Source organism: Calidris pugnax, unplaced genomic scaffold (genome assembly GCF_001431845.1).
Source record: "Calidris pugnax isolate Ruff unplaced genomic scaffold, ASM143184v1 scaffold32, whole genome shotgun sequence".
Taxonomy (NCBI): Eukaryota; Metazoa; Chordata; class Aves; order Charadriiformes; family Scolopacidae; genus Calidris; species Calidris pugnax.
In genome coordinates, this window is record NW_015090783.1 from 2,325,926 (window position 1) to 2,345,816 (window position 19,891).

The 19,891-nt window shown below is 45.3% G+C and overlaps 3 protein-coding genes across 7 annotated transcripts in view; 2 read left to right on the forward strand and 1 right to left on the reverse strand.

Moving 5' to 3' along the window:
• The window catches only part of KMT5A (lysine (K)-specific methyltransferase 5A), a 16,719-nt gene extending 5,028 nt beyond the window's left edge, over window positions 1–11,691 (forward strand). For 2 of the 3 annotated variants that reach the window (XM_014961774.1, XM_014961762.1), the window contains exons 2-8: window positions 81–175; window positions 2,331–2,487; window positions 4,423–4,639; window positions 5,468–5,552; window positions 5,913–5,972; window positions 7,051–7,241; window positions 8,330–10,593. In XM_014961774.1, coding sequence (XP_014817260.1) covers window positions 89–175; window positions 2,331–2,487; window positions 4,423–4,639; window positions 5,468–5,552; window positions 5,913–5,972; window positions 7,051–7,241; window positions 8,330–8,540 — 1,008 coding nt within the window. In that variant the 5' untranslated portion in view covers window positions 81–88 and the 3' untranslated portion in view covers window positions 8,541–10,593. Of the gene's footprint in view, window positions 1–80; window positions 176–2,330; window positions 2,488–4,422; window positions 4,640–5,467; window positions 5,553–5,912; window positions 5,973–7,050; window positions 7,242–8,329; window positions 10,594–10,615 lie in introns of those variants that run through there. The other variant, XM_014961767.1, reaches the window with a different exon arrangement.
• A 616-nt stretch (window positions 11,692–12,307) lies between these two features.
• On the reverse strand, window positions 12,308–17,022 carry RILPL2 (Rab interacting lysosomal protein-like 2). Its single transcript, XM_014961842.1, has 4 exons — window positions 16,647–17,022; window positions 15,603–15,754; window positions 13,127–13,237; window positions 12,308–12,636 (listed from the first exon to the last, which is right to left on the reverse strand). The coding sequence occupies exons 1-4, from the start codon at window positions 17,004–17,006 to the stop codon at window positions 12,594–12,596; spliced, it is 666 nt and encodes a 221-aa protein (XP_014817328.1). The 5' UTR covers window positions 17,007–17,022; the 3' UTR covers window positions 12,308–12,593.
• Window positions 15,168–18,875, forward strand: SNRNP35 (small nuclear ribonucleoprotein, U11/U12 35kDa subunit). Of its 3 annotated transcripts, XM_014961821.1 has the most exons (4): window positions 15,168–15,225; window positions 15,462–15,545; window positions 15,900–16,103; window positions 17,864–18,875. In XM_014961821.1, exon 4 carries the CDS (start codon window positions 17,867–17,869, stop codon window positions 18,662–18,664), a length of 798 nt encoding a protein of 265 aa, XP_014817307.1. In that variant the 5' UTR covers window positions 15,168–15,225; window positions 15,462–15,545; window positions 15,900–16,103; window positions 17,864–17,866; the 3' UTR covers window positions 18,665–18,875. The 3 variants fall into 3 exon arrangements, with proteins under 3 accessions (XP_014817307.1, XP_014817315.1, XP_014817321.1); XM_014961829.1 differs by lacking the exons at window positions 15,168–15,225; window positions 15,462–15,545; window positions 15,900–16,103 and adding an exon at window positions 17,030–17,164; XM_014961835.1 differs by lacking the exons at window positions 15,168–15,225; window positions 15,462–15,545; window positions 15,900–16,103 and adding an exon at window positions 17,387–17,523.
• Window positions 18,876–19,891: the final 1,016 nt, after the last annotated feature.

The window sequence follows — 19,891 nt, forward strand, 5'->3', positions numbered from 1 at the left end:
AGGCCGCGGCGGCCGGGCGATGACCGCGGGCGGCCGCGCCGGACATGGCTCAGGCGCCCATCTTCCCCCTTTGCTCCTAGGGAAGAACATGCCCAAGGCCAGGGCGGGCGGCGCAGAGGAGGCGAGTCCCGAGAGCGCCGAGAGGAAGGGCCCCGGCCGCCCCCGGGCCGGCGGGGTAAGCACTGCCCGGGCCTGGGCGGGCGGAGAAGAGCGGGTGGCTCCCGGGGTCTGCCGCGCCCTCCGCTTCCCCCCACTATGCGAGCGGGTTGGCCTGCGGGCTGCCTGGGGGAGCCGCGCGGCCCCGGGCGCCTGGCTTCTGCGGCTCCTCGGGGTCATTCAGAAATGGGTTAACTTTAACTAGAATCGGACTCTTTTCGCCTTTCCCCGTACCCTGCCGCAGCTACCCTGCAAGCTCGGGGCGCCGCCGGGGCTGTCAGCCAGCGGCCAGGCCCCAGGCTCGGCAATCCCTCCGTGCCATCTTTCCTGCCCTGTAGTGCTGTGACAGGCAGTTGGCCGGAGGTTGATGGTCACTTTGCATTAAAATCCCCCCGTGGAAATAATTGTGGTTGTTGCATCAAATCCTGGAGCTCCTCAGCAGCCCTTCGTGTGCTGTGCTCCCCTGAGAAAATCCCTGCTCTTGAGGGTTTCAAGCCTGGCACAGACAAAGACGTGGCAGCCGCATCTCAGTAGCGCCAGGAGCACAGCAGGCAGGGAGCTGGGAATGAGGGCAGGAAACTACGCTGGAAAAATAGTCGTTAGTTTCCTGTTAATGGTGTACTGAAAATGAGAAGGCTCTGCTGGCAGGTGGACTGCTGCAGTTCACTGCTTCTGGCTTTCTCCGGAAATGCCCGTATTTAAACTCTTCACTAAATCTTGAGAACTTTGCAGCACAGTGTTCACTGCTTGCAATTGTTAAAATGGAGTATTTCCACACTATTCCATCGTTAAAAGTCCCAGCATTTTAATAAACGGGTCTTGCCTTTCATAGACCCTTCAGAAATATTGGAAGTCAAGAAGTGTCTAACTGACTTGCTTTTTCTCAGGCTGTTCTGCTGTAACATTAGTCATTAGTAAAGCTTATTTGTGGACTGAGACTTGAACCTTTAACTGGTCTTATTTTGTGTGTGAATTATGTATATGTTAAGTTTGTTACTCATTATTATGTTAATTATTAAAATTACCCCATGTATTCTATTGTGTGTTTTGTTTCCTTTTTTTTAGGGTTTGTGTTACTACATATACTGGAGTATTTGTTTAATCAGCTATATTTGAGCTATTTTTACTAATGAGAACCTTTGTGCTTTTCTGAAAAAAATGGATGCATGTTTTTGTTGCTTTAACTGGCTTGCAATGTCTGAAAATTGGTTTAGTTGAGTCAAACTATAGCCAAGACAAACACATTTTGGCCAAGTTGCATCTGCTTGTCCCGACACCAAGATCTCACAGTTGAAATTTGTGTGCCCTACATGTACTGCGCAGTCAGTCAAACTTGGCGAGGTAGCAGGAGACAGTAAAAGCAAAGGTGTCACGATTCCACTAAGCTTTGCTAAATTTGATACTGCTCACTGTTGGCCCAAGCCACAGAAACTCTGGTCTCTGTGGGGTTTGACTGTGCCAGAGGGTTTTACCGTTTTCCAGACCGCGCATGAGTGCTTTGTGTAGACTCTTTAATGTTTCTTTTGCCATGAACAACTTCTACACTTTATTTTGTGAAATATAATGGATAAAAAGATAGCATTGTTTATATCCCAGACTTCACTGAGAGGTGTCACTCAAGGTAGACTGTGCAAAACTGATTCCTGTCTTGCTCAGAGCGAATAATTAACTGCAGTAACATTTGACACCTCATAAGAGTGTTTGAGTAAGCTTATAGCTCTCTGGCTATGAGAGGTATGTTCTAGGCTTGGGCAATTTTTGCTGTGTTGTTCATATTTTTTTTTGGCTTGTGTTCTCTGAGGCTGTCTTCCTCCTGAGGAACGCAGGGCTGGTTTTTGGGTTGGTTTTTTTTTTTTTTTTTTAGCACCAGAGTTCATACTGTGAAGCACAGGGTGGAGGCTGGAGTTAGTTATGACTACCTCATCCTGCCACATTTCATATGAAAGTCCTCTTGGACTGAGAGTTTGTATTAGTAAATTTCTCTGAGTGCTTGCCACCGTTATGTTTTCACTTAGTAGAAATAGCAACAGCAGCAAGGATGATGCATTAAAGCAGCTTAATTTGCATTAGCAGAGCCAGTTGTCAGCCCTGGTCTTTGTAGTGTGTTGTGGATACCAACTGGATGAACCTGGCATCTCTGTGATGTACTGACTTTTTGTGTGGGTCTGTTTTAGGAGAATGTGTTTATTGGTCAATCCAAAATCTACAGCTACCTGAATCCTAACAAAACTCCTGGTGCTCGCTCCCCGCTTCAAGAGGAAAACTCTGTCATGTATCACGAGGTGAAATGTCAGGGCAAAACACTAAACGAAACCTACAGGAAAGGAGATGGTAAGATTGATCTTTGGATTGCTTGCCTCATTAAATGTGCTCCCCCACTCCCGATTTGAAAACTTTAGTACATAGTCAAGAAGGCCGGGCACCTCCCCTGGCCCAGTTGCATTCCCTACAACTCTATCGGGAAACTATAACCCTACAAAGATGAGGGTGCCCTTATCCTTTTCAAAATTTAGGTCACAGACTTACCAGGCCATTTTTCCTTTGTTTTTTGTCTGGCTATGTTTGCATTGTCTCTCTGGATATAAAAAGCTAATACTTGCATTGTCAATAAGCCCTAATCTCCCTGCAATTCTCTTACTACCGTCCTTCTTGAGTTCAGTGTTTGACAGTTTATCTAATACTTTTTTTTGTTGGTTTTATTACCTAGAACTGGTTTATTCTATTATTTAACTACTTCATAGTAATTTGTATAAAGGCAATTCAAAGTCAAATCGGGTATGAGGTAGAGGTACTGGTAGAAAAAGAAACAATCCTTAAAGTTTCAGGGTGAATTAAAGGTGGTGAAAATGAGGAGCACAGATTGTGGATGCTGAGTGCCAGGCTTCATAGATGCTTCATTGTAGCGAGTAGAAATGAGAATGCTCCATAAGTTTATGGAGGGGGGGAAAAAAAGCTGTCTTGTGTTTAAAGGTGCGTTTAATAACCTTGGTAATTTGTCAAAACGTTTTGATGCAAACACTTAGCAAGCAGGTATTTTAAGTCCCACTCAACACAGGGAGTGTCAGGTTTTCTGGCAACTTAGAGCCTTTAGCTCCTAATTTAGCTCTCCAATTTTGACAAAATGAAGATGGCTTCAGCTTGTCCCACTGCTGTGGCCTTGTGGCTGTGTTTCATTTCTTCAGTGATGTTGAAGCATCTGTGTTAGCAGATGGGACTGTTAAACCCCATGACTTGCTTTAAATAAAAAACTTTATGCAGCTTTAAGCCGTGCTCACCTACCTCTAAATCAGTTGGCTGAGAAAGGAGGATGTGGTCATGTTAAGGTAGGATTGCACACAACCAAGAAAATGGTGGTTGGTGGGGGTAGACTTCTTGTAAGTCTCAGCCCTTTAGCTCCTGTGGATTTTGCTTGAGTGATGTTGGCCACTTGGTATCAGCGTCTGCAGCTACTGATCCAGCAGTGCAGGATCCAGAGAGGCTTCCTCTCCCTCTTCAGTGTAGGATGTTGATTAGCTTATGGCAACTTGATAATTTAGTATGCCAGATGCAAACTGTGCAGTTGTTTCAGACGCTGCACTGAAGTTGCTGTGTGTTCAGCAACTTCAGCTGAAGTGTCAGCTGGGATAGAGTTAACTTTCCTTCTAGTAGATGTTGTGTGTTGGGTTTGGTGTGAGAGTGATGCTAATAACGCATACTGTTTTAGTTGTTTTAGCTAATGTTTTACATTAGTTGAACTTCTTTAGCTTTCCACAGAAGCTGAGAGGGAACATTGACAAGACAAGCTGGCCAATGGAATATTCCATACCATAGGCATTGTGCTCAGTATATAAATGGGGGTTGGCCAGGGGCAGGGATGTGCAAAAACCCAACCCACGAGTTTGGGGTTTTTTTCCTTTCCTTTTCTCTTGTAGGAGAAGGGGGTGAGCGAGTGGCTGCATGGTCCTAGTTGCTGGCTGGGGTTAAACCATGACGTCAAGTTTGGTTAAAAAAAGTCACAAACTTCACATGATGAAGTACTTGGGCTCTGTTTTACCCCTTCCCTACTCATCCCTCCCTCTGTACTAACTGTACTGTAGCAATGACTAGTCAAAAGATGAGTAACAGCCTGTCTCTAGGTTCTAGTAGAAAGAGATTGTATCATTCCCTTCCTCTTTCTCCTGTTTGACAGAACTAGAAACTTGGACTAGAAACGATTGGAATTCATTTAAAGCCCTCTGGTATAGATGATCCTAAGTTCAGAGCCTTACTTTATTTTCCTGTCACCAGAGAAAAAGAATGGTGGCAATATAATTGAAGGTGCTATGAAACCAGAAGACCAGAAAGATAAAGAAAGTGGGTGCAATGCTTCGGTGCCCTCCTCTGATCAAAACCAAGAAACTGTAGAAACCCAAAAGACACCCCTGCCTTCAGACTGTGCTGATGAGGCCAATGCAAAGCCAGCTCAGAAAAAGATGGTTAAAGCAAAACGTGGACCAAGGAGGAAGTAAGTGACTTCTGGAATTGTAAAAGCTTGTCTTCTGTGTGGCCTTTTGGACGAGAAGGCTTTGATCTGCATTTTTCCTTTAGGAACTACCCTTAGACCCTGAAATTAATTGTTACTCTTGTTTTGTTGCCTTTTTTAAGCAAATAGTGATGTTGAGGGGAACAAATCTTAAAGGAGGCTTCTTTGTTTTCTCAAGAATAATATGTTTGAAAATACAAAATAGCACTCAAAGTATTTATCTACCTTGCAGAGGACTCTTGTTTTTCTTGAAAGTAAGGCTAGTGTATTTTATCTTAGGTGAAATATTTGCTGATCACCAACAGAAAAAGAAATTAATGAGCCATAAAGACCTACTTTTCTGTGGACAAATGGGGATGTATCTTGTCAGAAACAGAATATTAGATTAATTACAGTTGGAGGCTTCCTGGCACAGCTGATAATCTTTCTCATGATATCAGAGTAATGTGACCTAACATTAATGAATTCCTTGCCAAGCGGTTTTCATGACCTAAATTTTAGAGTGCCTTCTGGCAAGGCACATGGGGGGGCTTCAGATTTGTAACGTGACCTTCAGTTGGTTTCCAATGGCATCTCGTTCTTGTTGTTAAAGACTTAGTACTAGAGTAATAGAAATGTTGTGGGGAACAAAAATGGGATCTATCTTTTGGCTTGAAGTGAAGAATACTGACAAGAAATACTGATTCATATTGATCACTTTTTAACAAACCAAGCTGAAAATAACAATTTCTTAGATACCTCTGTCCTAAAGGTGTAGCTTCAGAAATAGACTGAAATATGTGTGTTTTCTCTATTTTTCTTATCCCTTAGAACGCAAGGGAGGACACCAAATCGAAAAGTGACAGATTATTACCCAGTTAGAAGAAGTTCCAGGAAGAGCAAATCTGAATTGGAGGTAGTGCTTCTGTTAAAATGACATTACTTACAACATTGTGGGGTAATCGAGCATTTGAGGAAGTGCATAACTATGTGTAAATGGTTTCAATTGGCCAAATATGAATAGCATTGTGCACTGTGCGTATTGTTAAGAACATTCTTAAAATTTGGAAGTGCTGATCCTGTTTTAGGATAGAATCTAGTTACTTATATATGTTGAGGGACAGAAATCTGTCTCTTTACCATTCAGTTTTGGTAGAAATGTGGCATGGTTTGGAAAAATGAGTGCCGCTGGCTAATAATTTGCTTTTAGCTATAGAATAAGCTACAAAAGCTATCAACAACACTGTGGTTTTATTTGTTCTTGTTTCCTCTGCAGACTGAGGAGAGGAGGAAAATAGATGAGCTAATTACAAGTGGGAAGGAAGAAGGAATGAAGGTAATGGCAATGCCAGCCTCAGTAGCTGTACTGTTTATATGGTATCTTGCTGTTGATCTGTTTAAGCACAAAGTAGTAGAACTCTGACTCGGAGCTGCTGCAGTGCCTCGATAGTAAGATGAAAGTGCAGCAAAACTGGAGCTGTCTTTCCTTTTGGATGGGCAATGTTTGGCTCTGAAGAATAAGTACGTGCAGCCTCAGTCATAAATATTAAAGGAGCTTTATAGGTTTTACTGAAAATGCGTTTGCTCCCTTCAGTATCTCATTTCTTGGGTTAGCTTCCAGAAAAGGGGTTAGATATAGCATCTTAATTGTCATATGCTTTAAAGGCAACACCCATATATACTGTCTGTACAGTAGCAAGTTCTCTTAGCCTGTTTACAGCTGGTTGCTGTGGGTCTTCATTATGGCATTTGAGATAATGGGTTGTACTGGTTTTCCTCTCACTGCAAATACTAGTTATTGGGACCAAGTGCTTACCATCTGGGTTACTCTAATCTCATCCTTTTTAGAATTTAAAACAGAATTTTTTTCTGTTTTAGTGCAGAGAACTGCGATTCTTGAAAGGCAGCAGCCTGCAGTTCCCACTGTCACTTCTATGACAGTGATAGGAGAACTTCTTTGGAGTTGTCCAATTTGCAGGGGGAGGCAGGAATAATAAATTACACTGCTGGGTGATAAATGTATTTTCTGTGATCAATCCTTCTGTTCCTCAAACTTTTTAACCTGTGCATGATGGTGAACCTGAAACGGAAAAGCTTACTGCCTCAGCTAATAGGTAGTTTAAAAGCAAAAATAGATAACTATACTCTGTGTACGGTTTATGTAAAGTAATTCTTAGTTCTTTGATTAGAAGGCTTTGTATCAAAATACCTGATAACTCAGGGTGTGTCCCAAACTCATCCTATATTTCTTCCACAATGCTGTGCATTGTGCTTCTACAGCTGTCTGCAATACACACAAATATCCTGCTATAGCATTTTTTAATGACAAATCACTCGTTTCTCACTAAACAGCATATTTCCAGTCATGTAAATACTTTCTAATTTCCCAGCTGATTTTCTTTTCAACTCAACAGATTGATTACATCGATGGCAAAGGGAGAGGAGTCATTGCTACTAAACATTTTAATCGAGGAGAATTTGTAGTTGAATATCATGGGGATCTCATAGAGATCACTGATGCTAAAAAGCGAGAAGCTCTGTACGCTCAAGATCCATCCACAGGCTGCTATATGTACTATTTTCAGTACCTCAGCAAAACGTACTGGTAAGCTTTTCTTTCCTTGAGTGATAGAGGCTTTGAATGCTGCTAAGTCTTTTCTTGTTTTCAAGAAAAAAAAAAATAATGGGAACCATGAATTAGGATAATCTTTTTGGAGAAGTCTTTCATGGTCCAAGAACCTCCTGTACCTCTGAGCTAAAAGGTAGCTGACTCAAAGACCTGTTCTCTTAAGTACAGCACAAGCTATACGGAGAGTTGTATCTGCTTAGATGAGACTGCTGTCTCTGCCATGGACTTCTGCCTAAATTTATTCTCTTGTAAAATTAACTACTTTTCATGAGTTGCAAGGATTTTGTCTGAAAAGTAGTATGCATGCTTACTGGAAGAGAAACATTTCCTTCCACTGTTTTTGACTGGGTCTCTTCTTTCTCTGGTACCTGACACCCACCCTGTGTTCATGCTTTGTCCCTCTATTTGCTGTATCATTTGCCCTAAAGTCTAGTTCTTTCAAAGCAACTACATTCTTCCTTGGCTGATGATACTGGAGGGTGGGTCACTTAACCTGTACATTAATTACCTTGAAGTGCCTTATATTCAAAGTGTCTGACTTCAGTCTAGATACACAATGACAACTGTAATACTTCTTTGTGTAATGAGGGGCACCAGAGCTTTAGGGTACAGGTCTCTGGAAGTTGGGCATGTAGTATTTAGGTGTTTTCAGCCTTCTGCGTGAGTAGAAACTTGCTGGTTTACTCAGTGGATACTACTTAGCTTGGGGACAGCTTTCTCGAGAGGAGAGCTTTTAAGGCATCGAGCCTTTCTGGTGGTGGTTTACATCTGGGTTCTGCTATTCCTCACGAACAGTTGAGAGCTGCTTGGAAACAGGCAGCTCAAAAACATAGTCCAAAATTTCCCATTTTCTGGGTTGTGTGCTAACTTAATCTCCCAGAATTGCTTTAGTTTAGGTAAACTGCCATATTATGTGCTGTCTGTTCAACCATATGAATATTCTGTGATGTTCTGTTTTTCCTTAATTTTTCAAGCCTTGTGTGGGTTCCTAGTTCTTTATCTGATTTGCACAAATGTGACTGCATGATATGCAGCAATCCTGCATTCTGTTCTTGTTCTTTCAGTGTTGATGCTACAAAAGAAACTAATCGTCTGGGAAGACTGATTAATCACAGCAAATGTGGCAATTGTCAAACAAAGCTTCATGACATCGATGGTGTGCCTCATCTCATATTGATAGCTTCCAGAGACATTAAAGCAGGTGAAGAACTGTTGTATGACTATGGAGACAGAAGCAAAGCTTCCATTGAAGCTCATCCATGGCTGAAACACTAATTCATCTTCTTTGTTTGGGGTTGTTTCTTTTTGTTTTTTGGACTGAGCGCTCTGCAAGGAGCCAGTGGATGTTTTTTTTTTCCCCTGTCCTCACTTCCCTCAGCTTTCTTAGCGGACTGCTTATGGTGTTCTGAGCTCCTTAAAAACTACCTTTTTGCTTTGCAGTATTTAATTACCTATTACAGTTTTCCAGGCAGGCTTGAATAATTGATCTTAGATTGCCAAAACTTCCATATCGTGAAAGGAAACTCTCCCTAAAATTTGAATACTTCTGCGTAGTGACCGGTGCCACTTGAGCATGCAGTCAGAGACTTGCACAGAAACTTCATCACTTGGGTTGTGCTTCTGCTTTTGCGATGAAATCTCATGCTCCACTTCGTGGGGCGATGAACTTGGCATTAGCTTTATGACAGCAGATGTACTTCTGTACTCTGACTCGTACATCCAACGGCTTGACTGCTTGTCAGACTGTTTTTTACAACCCAGTGCTGACAGGCTTCTCTGAGACGGATGCGACTGTTTCTATCGTTTTCAAATAATTTGTGGTAGGGATCCAGTTTTTCCAGTGTCATATCTCATGTTGGCAATGAACTTTAAATGCACTGGCGCTGAGGGAAATGGATGGTCAAATTGGCTGCTTTCCTCAGAGAAATGACTCCAAGCCAAATGAGGATGGATTTTGACAGACTGGGTTGATACTGATCAGAATTGTGAAGATAGAACTTCACAGAGAGAATCAATGTTTGACATTACTTATTTTCTAAAATTTAAGATGGTACCTTTTTATAATTGATGGCTGATTCTTGGAGGTGTCTCCCAGAGGATTTTAAAGACGTAAAAGAAAAAGCTGTCTCCAAAAATTTTTTATTACCTTCCTATGCTAATTAGCCACATCAGAAGCTATTTATTTACTGTGAATGCTTGAAGTAGAGCATAGCGGTTCCAAAAATAGGAGTCCTCTTCATATGCAGCTTCAAACTGAAATGATGGAGTTCATGCAATGAAGAAAGTAGATTCCTTATTGCCTGGTCCTGTAGGTCTGTCCAGCTTGGTCTGGTCCCACTGTCTTAAATGGGAGTCGAGTGCTCAGCATCTGACGATGTTTGTAACGTTACTGTTGGAGAACCAAATCTGTGATATAGGCGGGCAATACAATGCAGGTCCTTTATGTTAAAGATGAATTCTTACCAGTCGGAATTTTTGCCAAGGCAGGCTTGGCATGTGTGTAGATGAAAATGGCTGTGAGCCATCAGCCACGCTTGCTGCTGGAAGATGTCAGCAAGGGATCTGTGGCTCTGTTAATGTCTCCTGTTCCTCATGTCTTGAAGGCGGCTGCTGTTCCAGCTAATGCCCTCTAGGACAATCTTATGTGCTTGCCTATGTGATAGGTCAAATAGCAACAACATCCTGGTTGTATGCTCCAGCAGCAAGAGAGGTGGCTTAGTGATGTATTTTTTAAATTAAAAACTTGAAGACAATGTCTCTGTAAAATAAAGAATATATTTATTATTGATGAAGTGGCTGCTATAGTACCTGTCTCCTTTGCAGATCATTAGCATTTTGAAAGAAAGCTGTGAAAATCATTAGCCATAAAATGCTTTATATTATTTCCTACTTAACACAAGGCAAGCTCATCAGAGATAGCCTGTGTATTTTCACCATTTCTGAAGAATTAACTGGAGACCTGTTATCTCACATGTACTGAGTTACAGGTAAGGTTTGTTGGCTGACTTATTTGAGTTGGCACTGATTTCTTTTTCTCTGGTCTCAGTAACAGAGACTACAGCAGTGTACAGTATCCTGTTTTATTAGAGCACTTCCCTGAAGTCAAAATTGGAATAAAATGCTTCCTTTCTTTTTTTATTTAAACATTTGCTTGTTCTCTATCAGGTCAAATAGCTTAAAACTGTTCTTCAGCGTCACTTTTCTAAACAAGAAAGGGGGAAGATCTCTCCCTAATTTACATTTGAAAAAAAATTGTCTTTGAAATGCTTAACTGGTAATCAAGTAGCACTGCATCGGAAGATGGTAATAAAGCTGATGTTGCACTGAATACGTATTCTTTACTTTTCTAGGAACTGAGATATATGTCTCAAAATACTTTTCACAGAAACATGCCGCTTGAATTTTTATCCCAGTGCCTTATAGGAAGGCTTCACCTTCTAACAAGAGGTAAAGCAGGGGAAGATGCCCTTGGTTGGGAGCTAAACTGCTTGTCAGGCTGCTGTGGCCTTGCCAGAGGCAGTGGGGTTGCTCTGACAGGACTGTAGTCTCTTCTGGTGTAGCCATAGCCAAGGAATTTGCTCCCCTTTTAAGAGAATCTGTGTGGCTCACTTGAGAAAGACTAGCTCAAAAAGGTTGAGGTGTTCTCCTGTCTGCTTTAACTGGTGAACTCCCACCTTTATTTATTTATTTATTTTTAATAAAGAGCATCTTAAATGGCAAACTGAAAATAATAATTGCAGCTTTCATTATTGTCTCCTCAACTAACTGCAAAGAATGGCCTAGGGCTATGGCAGTCTTCTGTGCCTTCCTTGCAGGTTGTTATTTTTGCACAGCTCTGTTTAATCTGTGCAGTTTATTACCTGAAGTTGTTTCATTAAGACTTAGAAGAGCGATTAGTGTGTTTTGTGGTATAATTCCCCTTCCCCCCTATTTTTAGAGGCAATCAGAAAATATATCCCTGGATAAATGTCTCTTCAGCTCAGAGGTGTATCCTGGCTGTTGCTGATGGGTGATTGATTTTCTCTAAATACAAAGCCTCTGCTAAGGAAATGCAGCGACTTCTTCCATGCTACCATGCTCTAGAAAATGTCACAGGGACATGGTCAAGGCTTATTACTATTTTGAAGATGGCAAAATCACTTCAGCAGTTCTGTGCCCTAGATGGACCAGCTTGCTTGGGTCAGACATCTTTGATGTTGCTTTGCTAACGTACAGTTGCTCACAAATTCTCTCTGGGAGGAAACTGCAGTTCTACCTTCTGCAAAGCTGCATTCGCATCATGCATCTGAGCAGATGTGTGAAGTGTCCTATATTTTTTCATGCTGCTAGCATATGAGAGGGAATCAAAAGATTTCAGAGCCTCCTTACACTTCTGAAGACAGTAAGATCATAGTTTGATACCTGTCACTGCTCCTTTTAAGTCTGTTCAGAGTTTTCTGCTCTGGAGATTCTGCTTTTCTAAATGTGGATCCTAATTGGTGTATTTCAAGCTGATTTTTCTACTCCTCTGTTTGCCCTATATGCTTCCACCAGTGATAAATCTCATTACTGAGGCTAATACCCAGCTTGTGACAGATGACTGAAAGAACAGAGCATATGAAAAATACAACCGTCTACCACAGGAGACCTCTAGCTGTCAGAAATGAAAAGCTTGGTGCATCTGTTCTAGTTTGAGCACATCTGAACTTCTTAAAAGACATCAGTCCCTCATGCAGGCAGAGCTGTGCTCTTCCCTTGCTGTCCTCTTCGGCCCCATCTTTTATCTCAACTCCAACTGGCCACTCCTGTGTATGTGCAGGGGCTCTGCTGTCACAGCCCAACTGCACCTTCCTTTGGTGGGGTTTTCTTCAAGCAGTTCTGTGTTGTGTAAGATAATTACTTTCTACATAAGAGCAGTGGGGACTGCGATCTCAATGGGTTCTTCCTTCCCAGCCCTTTGCTCTGAATGCACTTGTGAATGGTATGTAGCTCTTGAAAATACTTACATCTTGCAAAATCATTTGGGATGTGCAATTTGATAGACAGGATAAATAAGTGGGTACTACAGATCATCACAGGCTTTTTTAATAAGAATAAAAATCACCTTTGTATGAACATTCTCTACATGTGGGTGATGTCTGGCCAGAATCTAAGAAATACAAAAAGTGTCTGTCTTAAACAGTTTCTAAAAAAAAAAAGGCAAAGTAAAATCTATTCTGAAAGAGTATCATACAACACCATTTTTGTGAGACTGCTTATTCTCTACAGTAGGAGTGATGCTTTCTCTTCCCATCATCAACTCCCCTGACACCTTAGAGGCTCATCCATGCCATTTCCCAACAGGAGTGGTTAAGTTCTCGAGGATGCTCGTTTTCCATGTTTAAAAGAGAACCTAAAACAAATAAAGAGAACAAAAGGGAGACAACAATGAACAACTGGAAAAGAAGGAACGTGGAGTGAGCTGGCTGTGTCAACGTGTTCTGCTATTTTGGGGAACTTTGGGGCCACAGCCTGAGCTTGTGGGTACTGGGTACAGCTGCTGAACACAATGTAAACAAACCTCCGGGGACAGCTGGCGTGTTCCCACAGCAGAGTCTTAACATGCTAGCAGGGGAGGAGAGTGTCGCATAGTTTTGTTCTGAAATGCTTATTTTTCCTAGAAAAAAGTGACGCCCCGCTTGTCTGGGTGGAGGTTGCCTTCCTGTGGAGTGCTTTGTCCACAGGAAAGGGTTTCTCTATCGGGTTTTAATTTTACAGGGAGAGCAGAAGAAAACAATATCCAGCTAAGTAGGCCAAAGTTCAGAATTCAACCCTGGATTCTTCAAGTCTGAAGCATGCCATGTTCTCCCATATTCCGCCAAAAAAGATGCAGACAAACTTACAGCCGTTTGATGACTGTCTTCTCTTCACTGTCCTTGCTGGTGCCAGGGTTGCTGCCACTGGCCTCTTTTTCCAGTTCTTCAGTTTGGTCCCTTCTCTGTGAGATGATCCCACTGGGAAAAGAAGAGGGTTTGTTTATTTTTCATGAGTTTGTCCTATGTTCTACCCTTCCCTGGGCAGCCTAGGATGTGGGTTAACGGGTGTTCACAGGACAGGGATGGCAGCCTGGCCTATTTCTTGTGACGAACTGGTCTTATTTTCCTTAAATGCTGCAATGTAACATTGCTTAGGCTATGCTTTAATGAGAACACCAAACAAGTAACGAGCTGACTTCTCTACAGAGGAAGAATGGCAAATCCTAACAGGAGTGAAGGGGAAGCTTAATTACATGTTGGATTTGTACAAGAGTCCAAAGACAACAGCAGGGTGCACACACAGATGGGGAGTTTCTGCATGGGTGGATCTGCGGTACCTTCAGCGCAGCCACGAAGGCTCACACCGCGCAGCTGGGAACACAGGGGAGATTCCCAGCTTCCCTGCAAGGCAGATGCCTGTTCCTCTTTCCATCCTACAGAGGAGAAAAGAAAGGCTTTGCCCGAGCTGTAGATTTTTATCATCCTCTTCAGTGCTGCTACACTCTACAAAGTTGTAACCACCTATTTTAGGCAAAAGCTTCAGTTTTACCAAAGGATGTTTCCCCTGCTTGGAATGGGGTTAGATTTTACCAGCTTGCGTGCTGCACTGTGTTTTCACAGCATGCCAGTTTACTGTCCTGAGCTGACCTCATTTATCTGGAGAGCTGAGTGGATCAAAGCTTGTGACTGCAATAGCTGAAGGCTGAAAGTAGCTCAGCAACACTCCTAATGAGCAACAATCCTCCTCTGGACCTCGGAAATAAAAATACAGGAGAGTATCTAGAAATTGGTGCAACATCAGGCATGGGATAATTCTGAGGCAGATTCTCCTCTTAGAGAAATGGGACCAGGAGCTGTTTGGTGACAGTGCAGATCTCTAATATTTGCATGATACCTTCTACTCAGTAATCATCATTAAAAATGTAAACCCCAAATATCATTAGTTGTTTTAAGCCATTCTCTGCAAGGGTGTCAGTTGCCTTGTGCTATATCAAACTTATATCCAATGCACACAAGGCATTTTAGACTATATATTGATCTCCTTCCCCTGCACAACTACTCTTTATGGCTGTACAATTATAATTAGGATTTTTATATGAATGTTTCAAGGGAAGATGGTTTTTGTCTTAAGCTGGAACGCTGTATGAGGAGATAAGCACGTGGAATTACTTGAACTGAGAAGCAGTCCTGATGCACTCTCTGGGTGCACAGCTCTGTGACTTAAATCGCTCAAAACCTAAAAACATTCACACTGTTAATTTTTAACTTGGCCTGTAATAAGCTGTGCAATGCAGCTGGGAAACAAAGCAAAACACCATTCCAATGGCAGCACAGCGAAGGCAGGCAGCTGAGCCGGGGAAGCGGTGCCCCTCGGTGCAGAGAGAAGTGCTGTCGAGCAGTTTGTAAAATGACTTCTTGGATTTAACTTTAACTTCTTGGCTTAACCTGCCTGTTACAGCCCAGGCAAAGGGCGGGCTTACTGTATCTAAGAAGCTGTTGCCGAGCATCTCAACTGGAATCTAACGTGCTCAGACATTTTGTGTTTAGATTAAGAAGTAGTTTCTTGCCCCAAAGAGTGTATAATGCAACCTGATGATGAGCGGCAGAGGCTGGGGGAGAGCAGCCTTGGCAGTGAAGGAATTTGTAGCGCTGAGAGCAAGACCCTTCCTGCATCCCACCCTCTGGCTCACGCTGATTCTCCCAGGCTGGTCCCTTCTAGAAAGCCCAAAATATTTCTTGTTTTGCACATTTAAGTGGTTTAAACAACCCTGTGTTGGTAGTCTTATAAAAAAAACCCCACAGTTTATATTGAATGATGACAAAAGGGCCTAACATTCTGCTTTCTAGATCAATGCCAAACCCCTGTGGGAGCAAAGGAGCAGTAGATAAGCTCACGGCCCCCACGGCAAGCCGGAGGAGGAAGGAAATTTTGACTAAAGACGAGATGGAAACCCCCGTGCTCTTTGGTACGTAGCGTGGCCTTAGACGAGAACGGTACGTGTGCAACTGCCGTGGCTGCACAGATCGACTCGTGGGCATGAGAACCCAGCTTGTCTGTGGAGGGGGAGTAACCGCGTGTAGGCTTATGGTGGTAATTAATGGGAACAGGCTGCGAGCTGCGCAGAACAAGGGGGAGTTTAGTTTTAAAATTATGTTGCTTAGAGACTTCATCCTTCCCCCCTTTTTCTTTGCTCATTTGTAGGCTCTTGGGAGCACAGATGCCTCTCGTACATCTGGACAGTGCCTAACCCAATCCTGGTGCTCAGACCCACAGTACTCCAATCTGGTAAGCTCCCCAGACAAGAGTAATTGTTATTAGTTCTTTGCTGACTTCAGGATATACCTCTTATAGCACTGCAGCTCCTCTTGCACCACAAGAAGCTGAGCTTTCAGCTGGTTACGCTCTTGCAATACTTCTCGCAGCTCCTGTAATGTGAACCGGGGGCGATTTGGATCCGTGAGGTCAATTACCATTTTATCTGGTCCAAGGTTGAGCTGCAAAATAAACGATGGTGGTCATGGTCTTGTAACCTGTCAAAACCAGGGCAATCCTAGAGGAAAAACTCTGAATTTTATAAATACCTAGTAATTCTTAGAACCAGTATGAGTTCACTGCAATCCTGATTTTTTTTCCAACCAGTTCATTATAGGCTTGGTGCCTGCATTTCCCAGCCAAGTGCAGAGCCCAACTGTGACAGGCTCTGACCACAGCTCAAAGCAACGTCTCTGTCCCAAAGAGTTTGCAATCCAGTTTGCCAAGAAGCTGCTTTTACCTGCTTTTCTGATGACAAGAGAGGCTGAGCAACCTGTTTAACGTCACACCAACACTCCGTGGCAGAGAGAGGTGAGAAATGAATTCTCATTTCCTAATTTAAGACCTTTGTGGTAATGGCTTTTTCAGTCACAGACATCAGTCTCCCTTGCACGGAATGACGTTTTAGCCTTTGCATGAATGGCAAATAGTCTTTGTGGGGCTGGTGCTGAGCAGGAGCTGTAAAATGCTGGATTTGTACAGCAAAACTCTGCCCGTGTGTGTCTGGGCTCCTCTGCCAGCGCTGCACCTCGCTGAGCCCAAAGCATGGGGTTAGTAGCCACAGCGGAACAGGGGCGAGGGAGCCACAGCACTGACCATCTCCGCTCTAGAAATGGCTTCACGGCCTTCTACAAAGATGAGAAACAAGTTTTCTGAGGCTCTCTCTGCGGAGAGAGACCGGTGACTGTGCCAAGAGCATCCTCTGACCCATCTGGTGTCAGGGCGGGCTTCGCCACCTGCCTGTGGCCAAGCGGACAGGCCAAGTTGGGGTTCCCAAGTGTTGGGGAAGCTGACCCTGGAGCCTGTGCCCCCCACCAGCCGCCACCCCCGGCCCCGCCGCCCCCCGGCACCCACCTGCTGGTGGCCGCCCGGGCCCCCCGCCGCCCGCAGCGCCTCCAGCTCCCGCCGCAGGCTGTCCCGCTCCGCCCGCAGCTGCTCCTCGGCCAGGCTGCTCTCGCTCACCAGCGCTTCCAGCATCTCCAGCACCCTCACGATGCGGAACTGCAGCCGGGCCAGCGCGGCGGGCACCCGCGGGCCGGCCCCCAGCTGCAGCAGGTCCCGGCCCACCAGGGAGGAGATGTCGTAGACATCCCCGGCCGTCAGCTGGAAGGGGCTCTTCTCCAGAGCCCTCTCCGGGCCTCCATCCCCCTCATCATCATCATCTTCCTCCTCCTCCTCCAGATCATCCTCCTCCTCCTCCCGGCCCTGCTGCATGCCCGCCGCTAACTTCCTTCCCCCGGGGGAGGCCGGGCCGGGCGGCGCTGCCGGCGGGGCCCGCGGGCGGAGCGAGCCCTCCCGCCCCCGGCCGTTTCCATGGAGGAGGCCGCGGCCCAGCGCCCCTTCCCGCCCTGACGAGACACCCCCCGCCGCCGGTAAGGGCACGGCGGGGAAGGGCCGGGGGTGGCTCCCGGGGCGCCAGGTTGGGCACCGGTACCAGCATCGGCACCGGTACCAGCATCGGCACCGGGCCGGGCGGGGAGGGGGGGAAGGAAGGAGGGAGGCGAACGCATCGGCCGTTCCTCAGCGCCACATTCGCCACAGGGCGAGGCGAGGCGGCCGCGGGGAGGGACGGCGTCCGTGTGTGTTGGTGGCGCCTCCGCCTGACAGGGAGAGGGGAAAAGGGGTTGAAATTCACACCGGCGGGAACCGGCCTCCTCGTCCCGGCCCGCCGCGGCCTGGCGAATCGGCCTCTGCCGATGCGGAGAGCCGCCATCCCGCCTCGCCGGGAGAGGTGAGGGGAGCGGGGCGGCGGCAGGGGGGTCCTCGGGCGGGGAGCGGGACGGGGCCGCGGGGCCCCCTCAGGCGGGGGACGGGGCCCTTTAGGCCGGGGAGAGGGAAGGGGCCGCCGCGCTCCCCTCAGCCCGGGGCGGATCCGGGCTCCCCGCCGTGGCTCCGCCCGGGGAGGTGCCCTCAAACAACAGCCATGTTGCCGGTTTATTGAAGTTTTATCAAATTGAAGGGAGGGATTTTTTTTATTGAAAAAATACTGTACAGCAGTGCTGAAAGTGCTTCTTGCACTACTCGCTGCTCTTCCTAAAGTACCCGTGTGATGCCTGGTTTTTACCCGCTAGACAATGAATGACTGGGCCCCCATAGCGAAGGAGTATGACCCCCTCAAAGCCGGGAGCATCGATGGCACGGATGAGGAGCCCCACGACCGTGCCATATGGAGGGCTATGCTGGCACGCTACGTACCCAACAAGGGAGTCACAGGAGATCCTCACCTCACCCTGTTCGTGGCAAGGCTCAATCTTCAGACAACGGAAGAGAAGTTAAAGGAGGTCTTTTCCCGGTATGGAGACATTAGAAAGATACGTCTGGTTCGAGACCTGGTCACGGGATTTTCCAAGGGTTACGCGTTTATTGAGTACAAAGAGGAGCGTGCTCTCTTGAAGGCCCACAGAGATGCCAACAGGCTGGTTATAGATCAGCATGAGATCTTTGTGGACTTTGAACTGGAGAGAACTCTCAAGGGATGGATTCCTCGGAGGCTTGGAGGTGGTTTTGGGGGCAAAAAAGAATCTGGGCAGCTACGGTTTGGAGGACGGGACAGACCTTTCCGAAAGCCCATCAATTTGCCAAACATGAAGAATGATTTCTATGGGGAAGGCTCAGCAGAGAAAAGAAACTGGTCTCGTGAAGGAACAAGGGACTGGAGAACAAGGGACCGAGACCATGAAAGGAGCAGAGACAAGCGATGGCCGGAAAGGGAGCGGTCGTGGGCTTGGGGTGAAAGTGAGAGAGAAAGGGACTCCAAAGAGGAGAGGAGCAGAGGGAGGGAGAGGAAGGACAGAGACAGGAAGGACAGGGATAGAGACCGGAGCAGGGAAAGAGATACCAAGAAACAAAGAGAGGATGACAAGCATCGGTAGGTGACGGTGCCTTGTCTGGGCTGTGGTGTCTGCTCTGACATCCACAACGTTTCTGCTGCAGACGTGGCCTTCAGCTCGGGGCTGGGAGCAGGGTTCTGTGCTGTCTCGTGCCCCTGACTCGCCTGCTAGAAGCTCTCTGTAGTTCGGTTGCTAATGCAGTTAAGGTACATGTTGAATTGTTCTTCAGAGAAAATAAACTTTTGTATTAATATTTGTTGAACTGGTGAATGTAAGGAATGTGCCACATGTACGGGCCTCCCACTGGAACTGAGCGCACACCTCGATAGATACCCATCGGGCTGCCTGCGTTAGGGTTCACGAGAGAGCTCTGTGTTTAATTATTTGTGTGCCAGATGTCCACACTCATTTAGTGAGATGGATGCCCTTTATGAAATAGCCACTTGTTGAAGAAATACTAATGGAATAACAACAAAGTAGGTTTCTGAAAAGTGTGCCCCCAGACAGAAGATGGTGGGAAATGACTTTATTTTCTCGAAAACGCTGGGACAGGTGAGATCTTTAGTAATACTATGGCCTTAGCTATGTGAGGTGAGAGAGAAGCAACCTCTTTTTTACATTACAGGAGGATGTCATTCCCTTTTATGAGAGGAATGAACACAAAGGAGCAGTCAGCAGGACAGGAAACTCCTCATGTTCCTGATTAGTCCATGGACAATCGCTGAAGGACAATGTCCTGGTTAAATATGGTCGCAGCTGCAGCCGCTCTGGTCTCTCCTCTCTGCAGTGAAGTCCTGCGTGCACAGGGCTTAAATCTGGTTCTGCAAACTAGGTGTGCTGCTGGTTGTACCTGAATTGAGGAAAACAGGGCAAAGCATCTCCTTTCTCCTTTTTTCAGAGCCAGGATGTGGACATACAGACATGCATCTTCCCTTGAGCAGCTTAGAGCTTTCTAGAAAAGGCTCTGTAGCCTTGTCATCATAGGCAATTCCTAAATATTTGCTAATGTATTTAAAACTGTATTTTTTTAGTCAGCCTCTGAATGGCCCTGTGCTGAACCTTGCCCGGTTTGAGGCTTTATTTCCACGAAGAGTTGTGTCAGCCTTTTTCAGGGGAAAGAATACAGACCCATAGAGATGGTATTAACTTTCCACAAACAAAAGGACACCAGTCTTGCAGAAATACTTGTTTTTCAGAAATATTTATTAAACTGTTAAAATGATTTACTGCCCAACCAAAAAAAAAAAAAAAAAAAAAAAAAAAAAAAAA